Raw genomic sequence first — 23,108 nt, forward strand, 5'->3', positions numbered from 1 at the left:
GTAGATATGTTCCTTGTGCATCTAATGATATGTGTCTCGATGTTGCAGCTTGAAAATCCTTGAAGGAGATAGGATTTCTAAAGTACCCCATTTTTGGCCGTTTTCTAAAAATTTCATGTTTTCTTTCATTTTTTTCGAAAAATTCACACGAAAAAAAAGTCTTAGAATTCTGTTTTACATTTACGTACCAAGTTTCAAAGTGATCCGTCTGTAAATAATCAAGATAAAATTTGGGGTAGACCCTCCCCTTAATACATGGATGGAGACAAGCAACTCTCATTCACTAAGATGAATATAGAAGTACATAGAAGTACAAAACTTTTGCACTATGCAGTTAGGGAGAAAATTACTATTAAATGACTGAACGAACCATATCATCAATGACACCAACATAATCACTCACTTACAAAAACATAACTTCTGTCAAAATCTCTATATCACTAGAATTTTTTTCTTATTTTTCATTATTATTATTTCATTTGGTGAACGTGACCCATAATTAAGATAAGATTATTGCGAGCATGAATTTGTTGAGATGGGAGGCACGTTCAATAGGATATTTTTGACGAATGACATGTCATCGCCCGTTGAACTGACCCATCCATCGGCATGCATGTACACTTCAATTCGTCTCCATATAACGGAAAGAGCTTCAAGCATTAGAAGCTCAACTGTTGCGAAAACCGTTAAATTTTTGCTGTCACATTCTATTATTGATGCAAGTACATGCAGTCCAGGTTCAGGAGCAGGAAGGAATGATCAGTTCAGGAGGAGGGAAACTCGGAGACGCTCCTGGTGCAGGGCAGCCAGGGCAGCGGCCTGGCCATCAGACAGAGGTGCCTTCAACGAGCCTCAATGATCAGTTCAGGAGGAGGGAGACTCTGAGACGCTCCTGGTGCAGGGCAGCGGCCCCGCCATCAGACAGAGGTGCCTTCAACGAGCCTCAATGATCAGTTCAGGAGGAGGGAGACTCGGAGACGCTCCTGGTGCAGGGCAGCGGCCCCGCCATCAGACAGAGGTGCCTTCAACGAGCCTCAATGATCAGTTCAGGAGGAGGGAGACCAGGAGACGCTCCTGGTACAGGGCAGCGGCCCCGCCATCAGACAGAGGTGCCTTCAACGAGCCTCAATAATCACTTCAGGAGGAGGGAGAAATTGTTAAATAACAATGTTTATTGTTTATTAAAAACATGGCTTAGTATGTATGGAAGTTAAAGTGACTCAACTTCATATTCATATTTTTCACTTCTTCATTTTATATTTAATGAAAGTTTTGTACTAGGTAAGCAAACCATACTAGAAATAAATACATACCTAGATACATGCATTAATGAGACTTACGTAGATTTCAAGTGGAACAAATTCACAGAGGACTGCAGGAGAAATTCGCATGAAGAGCCGTACAAAGAATTATTTTACAGCATTAGAGCAAAAATAATATTTGCAGAACAAATTGTGAACGCTATCTTTTGTACACTGGTAATAAATCAAATTTACCGGACTATCATCAAATGAACACTATATGATAGAAATGTCTAGTATAGACGGGCTTAATAGAGGTAATTAATTTACCCTAATATTTTATTAGAAATAAATCTATGAAGCGTCTTCGATATCTTCCAAGGTTTAGAAGAGATTGAAATTGAAATTTTAATTAAATCCATGCTGGAGCTGATTCACACGGCGTAAGGAAAATTAAAGACTTACTCGTGACATATTGTACCCAATTCTAATCTTTATAGAAGGTTTCTTGCACTTTCGAGTAACTAATAGCCATCTATTAATTTGAGCAAATCCCATCAATAATACATTTCTTTTTTTGTAACACTCATAGCAAATTATTAAACATACGCTTGGTGTTTACTCCATATCTAAGCCTAATTTTTATTACCTTCAATTTATTTCCGCTTTCCATGAATGCGTTCACGAAATGCTCCTTAAATAACAAAAGAATTCAACTTCCATATTATTTGTGCAGGTCCTGACGCTAGCCGGTGGTCAGTTGTTTGCATTTATGCTTGATAAAATTGAACTAACTGAAGACAAATAAATATAATTGCATCGATATTAATTTAGGCTTGTATCTTGAGCAGGTCAGATCATTAGGATTAGGACTAAACCTTGTCCCACGAGTTTACTTACCTATCTACATTCACTTACCTATTTATATTCTCTATGTACCATTATCAATTACATTTCCTCGTATCCTGTCTACTTTAAGCCTGTAACGTTAACTGTAGTTTATAAATGCAACCTGCCTACTCGAATTTGAATTGCATACCTCCTAAATATAATTTCGATACAACGTTCCCTGACACTGTTCAAGTCCTCATCTGTGAAGACGCTGTTGCGGGAGAGGGGGCAACACATATAAGCTACCCCAACGGGATAGTGAGGAAGCATAGTAACTATATACTCACAGTTGTCTGAAATTCTATTTTGAAAAATTACCAAGAATGAAGTGCACGTACATTATTTAATAGACAAACTATACAAATTCTACGAATTAATTTATAAGAAGTACATTGGTAATCCTAGGTAGCTGCTAGACTGAAAATGCAAAGTTAAACATTGAAGAACACTACATTCAGCTGGGCCCATCCGTTATCGCAGAGAGGAAATCACAGTTTAGCGAAGATCGTCCAAGTCAAATCAATTCAAAGTGTGTGAATCTAGCGGAGGAGTGCAGTGCTTGCCGAGAGATTACGTCGGGACACTTTTCCAACGTCGCGAACAAGTTGCAGCTTCCTTCAACACTATTACACGAGTGGAAAGACAGATGTTCATATCAACGACAAAGTCCATGCGACGTACAGCGCCGAAAAGCGTTACCGTCTTGAGACAGGTACTCTAGCTCCGTTTGCCTGCAGCCGCACCCGTCCATGGCCGGCGAACGAAGTAACCAGACTACAATAACTTGGGTTTAAATCAATGGCTGACAGCAGCATCAGCGGTACATCAAAGGTATATTACTGACGACCAATAACTGTGTCCTGCCACGCCTGCCCAGGCAGGCGGCTCAATCGAGAGTGAGCCGAAGCATGTGAACGTTTGAACTTTGCGAAAGGCGACTATGATACACTTCGTGAAACGGTGAATGCGGCGAATATTTCGGACTGTATTAAGGACATGAATGTGGCTGATTCATGGTCGTTTCTCAAAGACACGGTTATGTCTGCAGTTGATGCTTGTGTACCCAAGATTACGCTTGGAGGAGTCAAAAAGTCCCAGTGGATGAANGCTCCAAGTATGAACGCGTTCAAGAACAGACTAGATAAAGCTATGGAAAAATATATGTTCAGATTTGAAATGCCTAGCTCCTTATCGAACCCGGTGGAAGTCTAGTAGCTACTTCAAACTATCGTCAGTCATGAAAAGATCCGGTCAAATGACACGATTTTAGATCTATGAACAAGGCACGAAAAGGAAAAGAATCGGCGACGGGCCACATCAGGCCTACACTTCAGCGCCGACATCACTATGTTATGTATGTTATGTTATGTTCATGTTCAATTCCAGCTCCGAGTAAGGCGCCGGAAAGAAAGAAGAAGAGCGAGAACGACAGTCAGAAAGTCGGGCCGCTACAACGCTGCTAAAGAACTGATTTAGAACATTGGCCTTGCCCTCCTCAGAAGATATCTTCCGTTGATTTAAGTTCAAATCAGCAATACCGTCCCTTGTCTTACACTTCGAACTAGCATACAAGAAGAAGGCTTTCGGGTTCTTTTTCGAGTTGTTGGCAACGTCTTTTTTTAAATTTTTGACTGCGGTGCGGTTGTTAATATATAAAAAAAACACAAGAAATTCATTGTACATGTGTAACAGCAAAGACACTGACCTCTTCAGAAGTGTTATAAAGTAATTTTAAACGCATATTATTATTACTGCACTACTATTTGGCTTCATTTTTTGTTGTTTATGTGTAACTTGTTTAACTTCACAAATCTTACAATCGATATTTAACACACTTCTACCTGTTCAATCGATCTGAAATTTTGCACACTTGCGTAAAGTTAGAGACAATGCATAAATCAATAGACAGAATCACCAAAGTAATGGTCAATCAGTGATAATCAATTAATTTTGTTTTGTATGAAATAAGAATTTTGTATGAAATCTAATACTTCACAATCAAAAATTTATAAGCAAGAAAATAGCCAGAAAATTAACCATTTCTTAAAAAGAAAAACGTTTTGGAGACCAGCTCCATCATCAGTTAAATACCTAAAACACAGGTACAAACAATTAGAAATAAATTCGCATTGAAGTATAAATCGTCAAACGAGAAACAAACAATAATGAAGCAAACAAGAATGAAACAAACAAGAATGAAGAAAACGTTGGCACAAACCTATCTATTTACAATTTCGAGGGGATATGAACTGTTAGCGGCATTTAAAATAAGCTTTTTGTTTCAAAATATGAAGCGACTCTAAATTCACAGGACGGAAACACCGGTCGTGGAGGCTAAAATCCGAAAATCACTATCGGACACTGGCAAGTTGCACTGCTCGGTATGGACGCGTACTGCTTAATGAAGGGAATGCGCAAGCAGGTTTCCTGTTCTAAAACTCCTATGGCTAAAGAGTTGAAAGGTTTGTTCGCTAAATGCCTCCCAAATGTAAATCTTCATGTATTGCTGGTGAATAATTTTAAAATCAGTTCTTTTTTCAAGTATAAAGACACACTCCCTGTTCTTATGCGATCGTCTCTAGTTTATCAATATAGTTGTGCGCTATGCGCACCTGCGTATGTCGGTATGACATCTCGCAACTTTTATACTAGCTGGCGGAGCATAAAGGAAGGAGTTTTAGAACAGGAAACCTGCTTGCGCATCCCCCTCATTCAGCAGTACGCGTCCATGCCGAGCAGTGCAACGTGTTAGTGTCCGATAGTGATTTTCGAATTTTAGCCTCCACGACCGGTGTTTCCGACCTGTGAATTTTAGAGTCCCTTTATATTTTTAAACAAAAGCCTATTTTAAATGCCGCTAACAGTTCATATCCCCTCGAAATTGTAAATCCTCAGTAAAATTGTACCCCCATGGACTGTCCCACAGTACCCCGGGCCGGGGTACTGAGGACATTTTATTTTATTTCGTATTTTGTATATCTAGTCTCTGTAAACCATCCTGATCATTGCTTAGGGACTTGGAAATGTAACCAAGGATGTGGTGCTTAGTTTCATTTAGCATTTAATATTGTAAAAGGGAAATTAGTCGATTTATTTTTTATTTAATTTTTTGTCCCATTTTAACCAGCTTTCCCCCCATTCTTCGTTGTATGTGTTAGATTTTGACTGTTTCTTATCCTATGTCTTTATTACTTTTTTTCATGGTTATGAAAAGGAACTGAATCCTCGTTTGTTTCTGCGATTAGGTATACATTCTAGCAGATGTAAGGTGTACGGATTCACTATGCGTACGAATTATTTGTATAGAGGAAAACATTTTTAAGTCTAGTTTTCATTTACTTCCAGAACCAAGATCCTGAACTGTCTTCTACAGAGGGTCGAGCTTCCGGACACGGCCTCATAATCCTGTCGAGGACCAATATAATGAAACAATTAGCAATTTACCGACCAATGGATTTGTCAGGACATTTAAATTGTTTTCAGATGGATATAAGGTTTCAGTTCTCGAGTTGTGTTTGTAATACAAAATTTTGTAATTATGTCATTCGAAAAAAAAACAAATTTTGAGCGATTCAAAAGCCTTCATATTACTTGATAATGAATCATGAATTTTCGAAACATAGAAATCTTATACTGAAATAACCCTTCCCTTAGAAACCACATATTACAACTAATCCTACAAACGGCCTAATTGGAAAGTTGAAAAAATCAATATAAAAGTTGAATCAAAATTTCTCTCATGTCTCCAACAAAACCTGCATAAAAGAACAAGTTCTGCCAAAGTATTTCAATTATAACAAACCACGAACGTCCAGAATGCGGTGCACAATTAACTTTATTAAAACACCAATTAATTGCTAAATTTAACTAAAACCCCTTAACAATGAGACGAGTATCAGTTTATCTTGAAACATTTCTCAGTAATTCCACCTTAAGGAACTTCTAGCCAGCGTTGTGCGCTCAAATGTATTTGGTCCTATTAATGAACCGAAAACTTCTTATCAAGATAGGAAACACGATATTTATTATACTGTAGTTTTGAAGTTATGCCGATTTCCAGAAACGCGTTTTCTTAGTAATTCGTCATTCCTCACCACTCATATACAAATCCCATCGTAAAAGGCTTTGTTTTTATAATTATATCTTCTTCTAACATCATCAGAAGAAAATTTATGAGAATTTATATACTTTGATGTTTCAAATGCGAGCCAACATAGAAGTCGAAGCAAATTCCTACTACGTTAATTGGCAGAGAATGAGTATTACTACGCGATTAGGATGGGTACTTTGAAATAATTTGCTACTACCGGAAGTAATATCACAAAAATCACTCTTTATACAGAGGTGTTCCAATGAACGAGCATTTTTTCTTCAATTTTAACTGAAAATATACTCAAATGCTGGCACTGGTTTCCAAAGAATTTCAATGAAGTTCTTCTGAAGAAAGTTTTTGGAGAAAGCTTAAATGGTAAAACCATGAGAAGAGTCTGGTAAGTCATGGCTAATATATTAGGCCTATTCAATGCGATTATTCTATTCAAACTCTGAATTTGTGGCCTTGAGGCAATTCATAGAACTTTCCGTCATAGAGAATGGCTGACTTTCTGTAGTCTTTATGTCGAGTAACATTTCAATGACGTTCCTTGAAAAAGAAGATAATTAATCAAAGGGAGAAGTTCAGAAAAATGGGACTGAAAGCCATGTATTTTAAAAGCCTATTTCATGCATGGTTATTTATCCCACTCGTCCCTCAGGGTGTGATGGTGCACAAAGTTGACGACTCGTGCTACATGGCGACCCGCACGCAGGCGCCATCTAGCGTCACGCCGCACCTGTCGTCCGCAACGTTCCACGCTTCAGGATGAGGACCAATTTTACAGTCACAAAATCTCACTCTGTTATTGAGTCAATAATTCTTATAAACCTTACTGATGAATTCAATGTACATGCGTTTAAATATCGTGAATGTAGAAAGAAATTGATCCCGTGATTTTTTAGATCAAATCCATCCTCTCACGTATGAAAATATTATTTGAAGCAATGCATCTGAGAACAGTTTATATACACAGAAATACTTGCAATTAGGTAATACAATTTATTTATGCATATAAAATGTCAGTAATTTTCTTTAACGGAAATCACTTGATTTTCATACCAGAAACAGTTGACAAGACAATCATTGTATCTGAAACTATGAGATGATTCCCACCACATAAAATGCAGGTTTACCAGCGGTTGTAAAACTCGTTTTATATAAGTGATTTTAATATTATGAAATTTTGTATTTGAAGGCAATTCTGGTCAACAAAACAGAGAAAAGTTGCTTGGATTGAATAGGATTTTTCATTCGGGAAAATGTATGTTTGCCAACTGTGAAAGTAGAAACGAAGGCTTGCAATAGAGCAGTGGTTCCCAAACTTTTTCAGGCTGGTGCCCCTTTTGGCTCCCTAGTGAATTTCTAGCGCCCCCACAGACACATAAAAAACATACTTATCTTTCTTGAAATTTATTACGCTGCAATTTTAAAAGATAAAGGTTAAACACAAATGTGTATTTCATAAATACAATCCTATTTATTGAACCAATATGTTTTTTCAGCTGTTTTAACTGTTTCAGAACTAGAAACCTAGGACGTCTCGGGCAAATTTACGGCGGACTCGTGGCCGGTCTCACGACCAATCTCTAAATTCAATTATCAAGTAATATCTCCCAAACTAATAAACGCAGCTCAATGAAACTTGGAACATGTATTCATCAGTACCTAACGGTGACGTTTAGCTCATGAATTTTTTTTAATTTCACCTCCATTCATGAGTTATATTGCGATACAGGCCGAATTTCGCAGTGATCAAAGAATTTCTTCCAAACTACTGAATATATATGAACGAAATTTTGAATATGCATTCCTAACTACCAAACGGTGACTTTTTTTAGCTTTTAAACATTTTTTTATTTTACCTTCGTTTGCGAGTTTCTTTATTTCACCGTCATTCTTGATTTGACACTTCTTTATATTCGGCCAGTATCGCTGGGTAATTTGTCACTTAAATTCGCGGCGATCAAGAAATTCCTTCTAAACTACAGAACAGATTTCAACGAAACTTTGTATATAAAACCTAACCTCTCAACGGTGATGTTTACATCATGACAATTTTTCTATTTTGCTTTCGTTTGCGAGTTATACAGATATAGGAGAAACGACCGGCCGGTTTAACAAAGAGCCGTATACGTATTGCCGTATAACTCGCAAACGATGGCAAAATCCAAAAAATTGTAACGAGATAAACATCAACGTTGCTGAGGTTAGGTATTAAAATACTAAGTTTCGTTCAAATCTGTTCAGTAGTTTGGAAGAAATTTCTTGATTACTGCGAATTTAAGCACGTGTTACAGTTTAAATCACGAATGAATGTGAAATGAAAAAACTCGCGAACGAAGGCACAATCTAAAAAATTTTCACGAGTTAAACATTACCGTTCGGTAGTTAGGACTGTAAATTCAAAATTTCGTTCGAATCTTTTCAGTCGATTGGGAGAAATTCCTCGATCACTGTGAATTTCAGCTCGAATTGCCATATAAATATGGCAAAAACAAATGATGGTAAAATTAAAAAAATTTCACGAGCTAAACAATACCGTTAGATCCTAATGAATACGTGTACCAAGTTTAATCGAGTTAAGTTCATTAGTTTTTGAGATATTCCTTCATCATTGAATTTGGAAATTGGCCGTGAGACCGGCCGCGAGTCCGGCCGTTAATTTGTTCGAGACGTAAACCCAGGAGAGGTTAAAAAACAGATCTGGGTGAAAAACAAAAAACCTTCGCTGGAAGACTACCACCCCCCTTACCGCCCCCCAACCGCCCTCTTCTTCCTTACTGCCCCCCCAAAATCTTTCCACCGCCCCTAGGAGGGCGATATCGCCCACTTTGGTAACCACTGCAGTAGAGCTTCTAAATATTGGGCTTTTTTAAAGTATTTGTGAATTTAAACAATATGCCATTGGTGAAATTATATGTTCTTACATCGTGTTTCCAATTTGTAGGTTGCTCATCTTAACACTGAACTGAAGAGCTACTGCACTGCCGCACCAGCAGTGCAACTTGGTGGTTGACCGCCACACGACAGCTGCCGACGTTCAGCGACAAACTCAGCGACTACAAAACCAACACAACGAGGAAATAAGATTGAAAATTACAAGCATGATTGAAATCACTAGGTTTTGCATGCTCTTCGTTATATTTTGGTCACTATTGAATAGGAATTTGTTCAAGGAAAGACCGTCGAACTCACGTACGTTGATGTAAAATTTCTTCAAAATGATGTGTGTGAGGGAAAGCTCGCCAAAATAGATTTCCCGCTAATATTGTCAAGTTAGGTCAAGCGCGCTGGTCGCTTAGTTCTAAGTTCACTGCTTGTCTAGCCGGGAAGACGCGAGCATCTTGTACGCTCTTCGTTACCAGTCAGCATTGCTTTGCTGTACTGCGGTATGCACCGGTAAGCTGCTTCATGAGAATTAATACTTGTACATTTTTGTCTTTGTCATACTATACGGAAATTGAGTCACTTGGGTTTAATTGGTTTAAGTGTTTCAATTATGGATGTGAATTAGATGCAAGTTGTTAGCCTTGGTCTGACTAAACGGTTTCAGTTTACCAGCTAGTCATTCGCTAGCCAGTCATGGTTTTTCTATTGGTCTGTATTTTGTCAGCACCCCAACAGTCTGCTCGCTTTAAATCCCTAGCGCGGCAGCACTTGTAGCCTGATGCTGACTTATGTCCCTTTAATTCAAGGTACGCCGGTAGGCCTGCGAGGTTTTCCTGACCACTTAACCTCCGGAGCCTTTGCAATGTTCTAGTTGTGACTAGAGGTTGGCAGCACGACGTGCCTGCTTCAATCGTGGTTGCTTCACCACCACCACGTCACCGTCAGGGGCCACTTCAACCTCGGGAAACTTAAACTTGCTTTAAGTTGAGTGGGGCACTTACTGTTTAGTTTAGTACTCACTGTCAACGATTTAATTCAGTTTAGTATTCACTGTCATCTTTCGTGTCTAATTTAGTGGATTGATAGTTTCTTGGAGACGCCTTCAGGTGTCTGAACTTGAGAAAGCTACATGCTCTTGAACTTCCTAAATTGTTAATTCTAATGTTAGTTCTTAGTAAAGAAAATAAAAATCTTTTCCATTCATTTGTCCTTCCTTCCGACCACGGCCTTAGAGGGTGCCCTGACAATGTGCGTTAACGATTTCGGTAAATCTTATTGGTTTTAAAGCCATGAACTAATGTAAACGAAATCATGAGCACCGTGAGGAATCTACTTCATTAACTTTTTAGCGCCTGTCAATTCTCTGCTCGTTAATAATTCTCATTAAAACATCTAATAGTCAAGTTTATTCGGAGAGAAATTGCAAAAAATGAGCGACCGATTTTGAGGATAAATAGACAGGCAGTGCTCATTCGACCGCCCGCGATCTCCTCGCCCCTCGAATGTTGCCTGTGAGCATCGGGAGAAATACTGAATAGCAAGAGACATGAATGGACGTGCTAAAAGTATGGATTAATTGCATTTGTGTATTATGATTGAATTCCTCATTGATGGCAAGGCAATAAATGTGAATTCGAGATATAAGGCTTAGGTTTTTTTGGAATCTTCAAATTGGTTTGGCAGAAGGCTAAGAAATAAATGCCCAACTCCATTTCCCGCACCCGGTACAGCTTGTGATGGCGAGGTAAGGCCAATGCCTCCATACATTTAGTTAGAATATAAGAGCATAATTATAAGATTTGTTGGGAATGCTGCGCATGGAAAATATACTGTATACGGTCAGTGCAATAGTAATTAATTTTTCGAATATATTATTGAGATGATGAGAAGATTGAATGCCTGCAATTTATCGAATGTACGAGAAGAGAAAACGCTGGCATGGGGATAGAGCTACACGACAATTTTCTAACGTCAGTTGACTCTTTAAGACGGCGAGTTGTCTGATGAAACACCAAAACCATCGTAAGTTTTTCGTGAACGGAAATGTGTGTCTTCCTCGTGCAGCCACACATTACGCGTATTTTTCAGGAATACCGAACTGCAAGACGAATAAATTTATTTCAATCTACCAATGTGTCATTGTTAAAAACCTCGCAGGTGAGACCTGAGTTCCGAGCGAGTCTTCAGCTTATGGGCTGAGGAAAACATTTATCTGAAACTGACAATTAAAAAACGGTAATAGATATGACTCCGCAATGGGCAAATATTATCATTGAAAATAATTATATACAAATCTAGTGCAAATATCCATAATATTCTATCATATTTTGAAATATCTTCATTTCAATTGGGGGCTCTTAAATAAGTTTAGCCTTTAGAGTCCAATACGTTTACCGATACTAAGGAATTTTTTTCAATATCTTCCGATTTATCGAAACACATTTTGGCAACTTGGGCCGACCGCGAATGTTGGGGCGAGAGAAGAAAACCACGACAGCGATTTAATTCTTCAATAATATTCTTGACCGATAAATATATTTGTGCTATATTTAGGTGGAAATTCGTCATGAATTACTATTATTGATTGGTTTTTAATTCTTTTGCCGCCAATTTCATGATTAGACTTACTGTATAATTTTTCTGTAACCTGTATGAACAGTCAATTTTGTTATATGAATGCTGACTCTGGCATCTGAACATTTCCTCATGGCCTGATAGGGATACGAAAAGAGTTTTATTTGTATTAAAACATTCATACATTATTTGAAGAGGTTATAATAGATATTTTCTCTCAATGTGCGATGTATCGCCAACATGGAAGCGACATCGCAACATAAGAGGTTAGTGCAAGAGCTCAATGCCATTGAATGCTGTCCTTAAGCGTCAGTTTCTGTAATGAATGAGTTTCGGTTGATCGAAAAATGAAATAGAAACTTGTAAATAAATTCACTCACTGGCATTGTTTATTTAATCGACCCTACGCAGACAAGGGAAAAACAGAATGTTGAATTCAATCCTTGAGTGAAATTATTTTGAGATTACGGATTGCTGAAAATTTTTTTAATTGGGAGTTACAGAAAAGCACAAGATCAGGCAATTATTGTCATTTACTTATCACAAAAACTCTGCATAAAAACTGCGATTATTGTCATTGGACGATATTGTGCTTATTATTCTCGTCATAGCATCCTGGTAAATTGCGTCAATGTATTGCAAATTGCATTAAAGGATTCGATCGACATTGTTCAAACCTCACTCCTGCAAGAATTAGCTTGCACAATATCAACGAGTATATAACTAATTTTGGGCCAGCGTTCGTCTAATGATAAATTTCAACCAGCGTGTCATTGAAGTGACGGGACAGTAACGTTTAGTTTTGTAGTCAATGCGTCAACATCGCATATTTGTAATTAATAAATTATACTAGTACATAAAGCGCATTTACAATGAATTGTATCTATAGGGTGGAACACTGGCCTGTTAGCTTTCTTAAGAATTTGGTGAAGAATTGGAAGGCGATAAACACTTGTAGCGACTGTGCCATCAGCCATGTAAAAGAATTGATAAAATATTAAATCAATTATGAGAGCACGGCACCAATCTCAGATTACGAAACAAGTTTTGTGGTCTTACGCTGTTTTGGATGTAGAAATGTTCAGTGAAGAGCTCCTTCACAAATTCTGACCTACCGCAAGACACAGACGTTATTTTGATTGTTATAGCAAATCGTGGGAGAGAAAAATTAGCATTCAAATCTAATTTTTTGTTGGACCCTGGGATATCTTTCTGGCCCGTAGCAGTGAGTTACTGTGCGGCTCTGAAATTAGCTTTCACTGCGCGGCCTCTGGGAAAATTTTTGATACAGTCCAGAAGCTCTTTTCGAATTTATATATTTTCTAGTCAACATATCAGACCGTTGATAGTTGAGATAGCACGAATAAAATTATATTTGTTCATATACGTATGTGTAAATATTGGGTTTTTGTTCAGTAAGAAACATCAGGTCTGCGGCGTTTGCTACAAAATGGCTGAATATCTTTGAAATTTTCTCTAATATATAGTTAGTTTGCTTTAATCGCAAGTTCACCAAGATTCTAAAAGCAAAGAAAACTCAAGTAAATTCTTCACATTTCCAATTAAAACAATAGAGAGCAGCTTCATCATCAGGTCAAAGATATAGAGAATCTAATTGCAATCAGCATATTTTCAGAATCTAATTGCAATCAGCATCAGAATATTTTCCGTTATGAATTCGTCATTAAGCGTCATTACGCTTACCTTATATGATTAATTAACCAGTCATTCCTGGACCTGGCACTGTACAATATCCACTAACGCCTGAATGATTTGCTTTCCTCTATCCCGATTAGAACATTCAAATATAAAGCATTAAATAACATTAGGTACTAATCGAACGGATTGAAGGAAAATGAATGTTACCTTCCTCAGACCTGCTGAGGTTCTGAATTTGTTTTCACAGAAGGAACCCCGCAGCGGTGTTACAGCGCAGCAGCTACGCCGGCAACTGCGTTCATGTGGAGCGGCTGAGGGAGCAGCTTTCCCACCCAAATGACATGAAGATATTCATGGCATTGTTCAGTGTTTTAACACCCATTTCGACACTGAATTTTGTAAAGGAAATCGAATGTTATTAAAATCATATCGAAATGGAAAGATATCACGTTTTATTTATGATACATTGCTACAAACCAACGCCAAAACCGACGTTATTTTTCTGAGAGATATACAGAGTGAAGTCAAAAATATCAATCCCGATCATATGACAAATTTTATACAATCTTAATTAAGATGCGCATCATACTTATTGAATTGATGAGAAGCTCAGGTTTGAGTTTGAAACTTGAATTCCTGGAGCTGGTGAAATGTTCGCATTTCATGTTGCAAGACTCTCGTCTTCGTCCGACCATCTAAACAGCAACATCGATCGTAAAGAAGCGCGCTGCCTGATTATTAAACATTGTGTCCTTCATTCTCTGTTGAACGGAGCCTATGTCTGCAGCCAAATTTGTTACTTGTCATTTTTCCTGTCTAACATTGTTCTTTAGGAATGGTGAATTGTTTAATTTTACAAACCCCGATGTCCCGCAGCACTGTTTACATAAGCCTATAGTGTCAACGCAGTTGAGATCAAATGACCGGGGCCGCGTCAGCGCTGCGTCACGGCGGTAAGCATGTAAGACAGGAGCAACGTCATCACCAGCTACGCATCAGCCTTGCCTTGGATCTCAGAACAGAAGGCAACTTCACGGCTGTCGATTTGCGGGAACTCTAAATTGTGTCACTGAAACCCGGCTCTGACTATAATCACCCTTATATCAGCCATTAAACTTCCACTTAGAAGGAAGTTAACCTCAAAATAGCATTCTAGTTCATAATGTTATAACAGTTGAGAAATTGTAATCTTTACTGCATAATCAAATGTGTTAACACCGAAATCTGATATTGTTTGAGCTTTCCTACTGATATTGCAAATTCAAAAGATTTTTTTATTTAATTGATAGGCTTCTCGTCCTAAGTTAAATCATCGTCTAATGACGTTTGGACTGTAACAGATTTATGCGCCTCTTAAGCTTAGCCTTAAGTAAATCTAATTTTGACTCTATGATGACCTGCAGGAAGCGTATCTTCACTTCATTTACTTTTTTATACTGCAATCCCCTTGCTTCGTCCGTTTCTGTATACGTCAGCAGAAAGAAATTTCGGTATTTGTTTATATAGTTATTACATTATTGCCAGTATTTTGCCGAGCCCTCATTATGCTCTGGAAGAATTTATAAAGATTCAAGTAGCATCTAAATCTGTAGCACCACCAGCTGTGACGATTCCTCGGTCGGTGCCTGATCTACACGTAGAGAGAATCACACTCCTTATACAATTGTATATGAAGAATCAGACTTCAGCAGAGGTGGGCAGTAGCGCGCTACATTTTAAGTAGCGGTAGCGGCGCTACATTTAAGGCAATGTAGCGGTAGCGGTAGCGTCCGCTACATATTTAAGTAGCGATACAAGATTTTGCTGCTACAGCGCTACCGCTACATTTATGGATATAGCATTTAGATTTTACTTAAAAGTTTTAAATACTATTTAAAAATCAGCATTATACATACATAATATAAATTACAGAATAAACTGTACGAATGATTTCGGTGTAATGGTGCCAACCTCAGCCTGTTACTAGTGTCAACATGTTAGTTGTTACAAGAGGTGGGCAGTAGCGCGCTGCATATGTAGCGGTAGCGGCGCTACATTTAAGGCAATGTAGCGATAGCGGTAGCACCCGCTACATTTAGAGCATGTAGCGGTAGCGGTAGCGGCCGCTACATTTCATTGCCCAGCTCTGGAATCCAGCCACGCTTCTTAGTATAGAATTTATAATTCAAGTCTACAAATGATCAGACCGAGGGCATAGTGAATGTCTCATACATAATTGCGTGCGCCTGAAGCTATCTTATTCCGTGTATCATAAAATGATGACTTCATTAATCCAAATCAATTACCTCATCGACAGAAAGTCAAATCTTTGCTCAAACTTTTTGTGCCGTTACTGTGCAGGATACGAAAACTTGGAATGAGGTGAGGTTATGGCAGTCCCTGAGGGATCATGCAGGTAAATGTCGTGAGCTGAAGCCATGAGTTCGATAATGCACGGCAAAAACAAATACGATTCCCGCCCCATTGGAATTAGATTTCCTTCGATGCGTGAAAGCAGTTTTCTAGGACGAACTTCAAAGTACACTGAACGTTTCCACGCGGCGTGTGAGGTAAATGTGGACATCTCCCACTAGTCGATGGAGCACAACATAATCAATGTTACCAGAATCAATAATACGTAACTTTACCTTTATCGTGTCAGCAGCTGAAGTGCCGACACTGGCCCTTGCTGATGTTCCACTAAATTATTAAAGCAAATTAACGGCATTTGACGTTTTTAGATTAAACGAATTTTCATAACTCTTTTTAAACTAGGTTTTGAGTGCAAAAAGCCGTTCCACCCACTGTTTCTTAACTGATTAAGGTATTATTGATCATAATGTTCTTCCTTTAATTAAATAAGACTTTTGCTTCATCCACTAAACTCTGTGTTAAATGTATCAATGTGACCCACAATCTTGACCCACTTATTAGGGCATTTTCTCATTTATGGAAAAAATGCACTATTGTGCTCGCCATGTCCGTCCGTCTGTCCGTCCGTGACTTCACGTTTTTGTCGACGAGAAAATGCGCTCTCTGTCACTCACTGCAGTGAGTACTGAGTTATATTTTTTTAAGGGTTATACCACGTTCTCTATATGTTAATTTTAAAAGTAAAACCAATGCAGCAAAATTGGCGGTATGATTGACCGCTCAATCATCAGAATGAAAAATATTCGTAAATATTATTGCGTTGTAACTGAAAGATCTGGCAATTTTATCTGAACAGGAATAAACTACATCACTATTATTGAAACTCGTAGAATTAATATGCACAGTCACTTGACCGAAAGTTTTTTATAATTGTCAGAAATCACTTCATTTGAATAATGAACTTATTTACTTCTGATGTTGTTTTGGATAAACTTTATCTTACGAAACGGCAATTTTTATCTTCAGCTTCGGAGCTCTGGCTGGGAACGAGCAAGCTTGTTCTCGCCACATCTTAAAACAACGGAATTAGGATGCTTCATAAATAAAGAAATAATTAATTTAGGATCAAACCCAACCAATATCCATTTACCAAAGTTAGAATGTTATGTGATATGAATAAGATCGCTTTGATGGGAGATCACACTGACAGATCTGTGATGTCTATGCAATATATTGGACTATTATCTGCCGTATATCACGGCTATAAATTGCACTGGAGTCTACACAGCACTGTGTACAATAGATCGCTTTGAAGGGAGAATACACTGACAGATCAGTGATGTCTGCACTATATATGGGATCCTTAGCTGCCGTATATCACGGCTATCTATTGTACTAGAGTCTCTACACAGCACCGGACAAAACAGAGGCAAATTAATCATCTCCATAAGATACTTCTTAATTAACTAAACATATATATGTGTTGCTCATTTTCATTTACTTCAGGAAATTTGACTCACTACCAGAGTGTAAGAGTCAGCGTTCACAGATTGAGGTGTAAATATCAGTTTTGCTTTGGGTGCAGCAGAAGAATTTATTGCATGGCTCGTCATACGAATTTCCCCGGCGGAAGAAGTGCCCTCAACTTGATGTTGCACGCATGGCGGTGATGCCCTCAAGTTGAAGTGCCCTCAACTTGAACTCAGGTGCCCTCAACTTGAACTCAGGTGCCCTCAAGTTGAAGTGCCCCCAACTTGAACTCAGGTGCCCTCAAGTTGAAGTGCCCTCAACTTGAACTCAGGTGCCCTCAACTTGAACTCAGGTGCCCTCAAGTTGAAGTGCCCTCAACTTGAACTCAGGTGCCCTCAAGTTGAAGTGCCCTCAACTTGAACTCAGGTGCCCTCAAGTTGAAGTGCTCTCAACTTGGGGGCACCTGAGGGGCTTGATTCTACTTGAACTCTAATGAAGGTATTTATTTATACATGAATATGAATATTATCTATTTATTGATAGTTAAAATTCATCATATATGGAATAAAAATGTTAAAAATATGAATACGCAGTCGAATCGCTTTATCTTCAATCCTCACCCAAGTCATGCTTCTTGTGAACATTAATAAACATTTATGCAAAGAAATGAGCAATTGAGACTAATTCAGGCAAGTTTTATTCTCCGAATAAAATTAAATTAAAACTAACAATGCACAAAAATTTGGAAAAATTATGACTTCAATTAATGAATTATTGAAAACACCCGCAACTGCATCTATAGGCACTGCTGCTCCAGCACCGACTGTCACTGCAACTGCATCTATAGGCACTGTTGCACCAGCACCGACTGTCACTGCAACTGCATCTATAGGCACTGCTGCACCAGCACAGACTGTCACTGCAACTGCATCTATAGGCACTGCTGCACCAGCACTGACCTGTCTCTTATACACATCTAGATGTGTATAAGAGACAGCTGCTGCACCAGCACAGACTGTCACTGCAACTGCATCTATAGGCACTGCTGCACCAGCACAGACCTGTCTCTTATACACATCTAGATGTGTATAAGAGACAGGCCTATAGATGCAGTTGCAGTGACAGTCGGTGCTGGTGCAGCAGTGCCTATAGATGCAGTTGCAGTGACAGTCGGTGCTGGTGCAGCAGTGCCTATAGATGCAGTTGCAGTGACAGTCGGTGCTGGTGCCTGTCTCTTATACACATCTAGATGTGTATAAGAGACAGGTACCTATAGATGCAGTTGCAGTGACAGTCTGGTGCAGCAGTGCCTATAGATGCAGTAGCAGTGACAGTCTGCGCTGGTGCAGCAGTGCCTATAGATGCAGTAGCAGTGACAGTCGGTGCTGGTGCAGCAGTGCCTATAGCTGTCTCTTATACACATCTAGATGTGACTGTCACTGCAGCTGCATCTATAGGCACTGCTGCTCCAGCACCGACTGTCACTGCAATTGCATCTATAGGCACTGCTGCACCAGCACTGACTGTCACTGCAATTGCGTCTATAGGCACTGCTGCACCAGCACAGACTGTCACTGCAACTGCATCTATAGGCACTGCTGCACTAGCACAGACTGTCACTGCAACTGCGTCTATAGGCACTGCTGCACCAACACCGACTGTCACTCCAACCGCACCAGTTGTCACTGCACTCAAAAATGCTGCTTCCGCTGCCCTGCACCAGGAGCGTCTCCGAGTCTCCCTCCTCCTGAACTGATCATTGAGGCTCGTTGAAGGCACCTCTGTCTGATGGCGGGGCCGCTGCTTGCGCTGCTGCACAAGTCGTCAGGGCAGGGACAAGGTGTCTTTGTACTTGAATAACAAGTGAAGGTTATACACGCCAATTGGCAAATGATATTAGTTCCAAGAATATAATAAATTGCGTTGGCTTGTATGTAATTGTACACAAACAATATCAACTGTAATTGTTCGCATCAATAATTGAGTCAGACGGCTAAAATTGCACCAGTTATCATAACAGTTTTGCTTCTTATGCTCGTAGCTCATCCCCGTTATAAGGAAATGAATTTAAATGCACAGTTTAATAAAATAATCAGTACATATACGTATTTAGGAACGCGGTCAGTTCAACGGACAGTGGCGTATTATTGTAGAGTATTATTTGGAAACGATATCATATTGAATGCGCGTTCTCTTCTAAAAATAATTATAATCACATCCTGATATTGTCTCGTTCATAATCTGAAAATTAAATACATGAAAAGAATTTTCTGTTATTGGAGGACCTAAGTTTACGTGACTAGGGGCAAGCTAGGGGCAATACGAGGTGCATCGATTTTATTCGTCATTGATTATGAATTGTTCAGTCCATTGAGGCTGCAAAAAAATATGAATATTCTGTTTACATCAGCATCATAAAATTATATATTTAGTTACTGAGTTAGGAAACCACTTTCTGTACGAGAATAGTAAAATTGGTGCTAAAAATAGTCAAACAGAATAAAGCTCAGGAATTTTTGTCATAGATTATGACAACGTGAAGGCGGTCATCATCTGCCTGAACATAAAGGGCATGCAGCGTCAGTTCTGGTGGTTCTGAATACTATGACATGCTAGTTCTGAATACTGAGGAGGGTGATGACATGCTAGTTCTGAATACTGAGGAGGGTGGTGGCATGCTAGTTCTGAATACCGAAGTGTGTGATGACATGCTAGTTCTGAGTACTGAGGAGAGAGATGACATGCTAGTTCTGAATACCGAGGTGTGTGATAACATGCTAGTTCTGAGTACTGACGAGAGTGATGACACGCTAATTCTGAATACCGAAGTGTGTGATGACATGCTAGTTCTGAGTACTGAGGAGAGAGATGACATGCTAGTTCTGAATACCGAGGTGTGTGATAAAATGCTAGTTCTGAATACTGTGGAGAGTGATGACATGCTAGTTCTGAGTACTGACGAGAGTGATGACACGCTAATTCTGAATACCGAGGTGTGTGATGGCATGCTAGTTCTGAATACTGAGGAGAAAGATGTCACCAAAATTATTCATCACAGAAACATTTCCGTTATATCACGTTTCACGTATTGGTCAAGTAAGTCGATAGTTAAAGTTTCGTGGATTCATTAATCTATCCTTATACACAACCATAGCCCCACTCATTTCTCAAGTTATTTCACAACAATGCAAATTTTTGAGACCTCTATTCTTAAGCTGATCCTCGGAACTAACGCGCAAAGACTGCCTCTACCTGAACATCAAGCGCACGCAGCGTCAGTTCGGCGTCAAGCTCTTCGACTAAAAAGTGATAAGCCAAATAACAAATTCGATAAATTATTAATTCAGTTTTATTTATCTACCAGAACATCAAGCGCACGCAGCGTCAGTTCGGCGTCCAGCTCTTCGACTTCATCCCTACGAGTTTCGTGCGTCGCGGGCGGCGCCCTTAGGATCGAATTAAAGGGATGCGACATGCCTGGTGAGATATATTTACTCGTAATGCCTTGAATAATCATAGATCTTTTAATTATATCTATTAAGATGGATGAAATCTATTTCATTTCAAATAACAGAAATATTATTGCCCACGGACCACCGCGAGCTCTGCGAGACGCACCTCCGTGAACGCGGCACTTGGATTGTCAAACCCGTCGTATCTTCTCAGGGCAAAGGCGTTTAAACTTCATATCAGGGCAAAGGCATTTAGACTTATTCTCTAGGCAAAGGCGTTTAGGTTTCGTCTCGGTTCAAAGGTGTTTAGGTATCTTCCCGAGCATGGGAATTGACTCTTCATCTCAAGGCAAAGGTGTGATAAACCTGGTTTATCAGGTAGAGCTGTTGTACAGTTCACATATCCACCTTTATCAATAACATGGATTTATATGAGCTATAATGTATGTAGACTTTCATGCCCCTAACCTCGACGGAAAACGTCTGTGAGCACATGGAGCGAAAATTTTAGTCAACGATACATTCAATCTATGATTTGTTGATCTTACTTTATTTACATTCTTCGGTAACCCCCTGAGGCTTTTCATGTTCTTTCTTTGTTGTTTTCTATGCCGCTTTTTTCTAAATTTTACTTTAATAAACATAAAATTTAAAAATGCTACATTGATGAATTTTTGATGCTTCAAATGGTATTAAATACACTTTACTTACAAATGAATCAAGTTCCGCCCGTCCAAGTGCCTCTACGTCGCCGTGACCTCGCTGGATTACTCACAAATATCTTGATGCACAACCAAAATAACATCAAAATGTTTAATGATACCAATCGCTCGGTGATAGTTGTAACGATTATGTTGTGTGCAAATCGGGCCACTTTAACAACTTTTTATGGCAAGTTTTGTAGTGCTCATCATAGCTCCTGGTAATTTAATTCATTGCCGTTCAGAGCATTCAGCTAATTTTTCTCCTTTTGAGTCTGTTATACATGTGGCTATGTCGCCTATGTAATAGCTTGAAAAGTCAAAATAATATAATTAGAAAATTACGTTTTTTTCGGAAGAGCAATACAATATAAATCCATCTTGATAACAGCAATAGGAAATTAATCAATCTTACTAATAGTGAAATTAATTTACACTTCAGAATGTTAAAGGTTTACGTTATAAAAGAAAATAACTAACCGTTCTAAAACAGGCATCCATTTATGTGATTATTATTAGGTCAGATTCTGATAATAGCACCTATAGCTATTTTAACAATAGTATCAACAAACGAATCACACTTTAATTCAAACGCGTATCTCTACTGGATGGTGAGGTATAATTTAAGCTCAAGTGGTTAATTAAGAAATCATAACGCGCTATTTTGCAAACTTTATTTCAGCCGTAATGGCCTCGTCAAGGAAGTGTCACTCATATTATAAGGTCATCCGACGGTTTGTTTGATTAGGAGCAACATTAAAAAATCCAGTTTATTATTATCATCGTTAAAAAAATTTAAAATCAAATAAAAAATAATCTGTCCATATCCAACACAATTCCGTTAGAATTCCTAACGGGGTAATTGTTAACTCCAAATGCCATTTTATAGCAAAAGAGTTGAATAAATAATAGAATTTTTCTGAAAATATAAACCAGATATCATTGCATATATGATATATAATCAGTTTTTGCCATTGTTATAATCAGCAGCCAGTGATGTTGAATAGAATAAGTAGAAAATGAAATTCGGGAGTAAATCTCCATTACAGCAACAATCTTTCTTGGGAACCATCAGCCAAGCCGCGAATGTTCACCGCCTGAGCCCCCGTAGGTCACTTGTTTTGAGCAGAAGCAACAGGGAAATATTGTTCGCGTGAGCAATAAACCCGATCTGATCAACATTTACGAGTCTTTCCAACAATTTCTCACTACAATGAATACATTCATCATCTCGCATAGATGCTAAGAATTCGGCAAAGTGTTATTCATTTATTCATGCTTTAATATGGCTTACGAAGTTAGAACGATGCGACCTTTATTGTATCCCTGCTTAGTTGCACCCACGTATCGGTTTCACACTAAATTTAATCTTAAATATGTATGTGGCTTATGACCAAGCCACCACAGGTGTAGGTCGTCTTCGTATTCTTCATTAAATCCAATATAAAGCTGGAGATAAAGATTGAGCCAAAAAATCTAGCCAGTACTTTTCATCCCCGTGATCAACCTTAATTAGTCAACCAAGTATAGGTAAAGTTCATGATAAAAAAAAATATAAAATGCTGAAACACAGACAGCAAAAGTCAACTCAATGCTAAGAAAATAAAAAAAAACAACAGCATGGAATTTAAAAGCAAAGAAAACGCCAAGAAAATTCACCATATCGATATTGAAAACGTTTCGGAGTCCAGCTCCATCATCAGTTCGACTAAACTAAAAATGAATAAAATCACTTTAAAAGTCAAAATTCAAAGACAGACATAAAACCTAAACAAGACCTAAC

General features: G+C 38.6%; 1 protein-coding gene across 1 annotated transcript in view; it reads left to right on the forward strand.

Moving 5' to 3' along the window:
- The window catches only part of LOC125177728, a 32,306-nt gene extending 25,309 nt beyond the window's left edge, over positions 1-6,997 (forward strand). The window contains exon 4 of the mRNA XM_047880029.1: positions 6,887-6,997. Coding sequence (XP_047735985.1) covers positions 6,887-6,997 — 111 coding nt within the window. The remainder of the gene's footprint in view (positions 1-6,886) is intronic.
- Positions 6,998-23,108: the final 16,111 nt, after the last annotated feature.

The sequence above is a fragment of the Hyalella azteca genome, unplaced genomic scaffold (assembly GCF_000764305.2).
Source record: "Hyalella azteca isolate HAZT.00-mixed unplaced genomic scaffold, Hazt_2.0.2 contig4464, whole genome shotgun sequence".
Lineage (NCBI taxonomy): Eukaryota > Metazoa > Arthropoda > Malacostraca > Amphipoda > Hyalellidae > Hyalella > Hyalella azteca.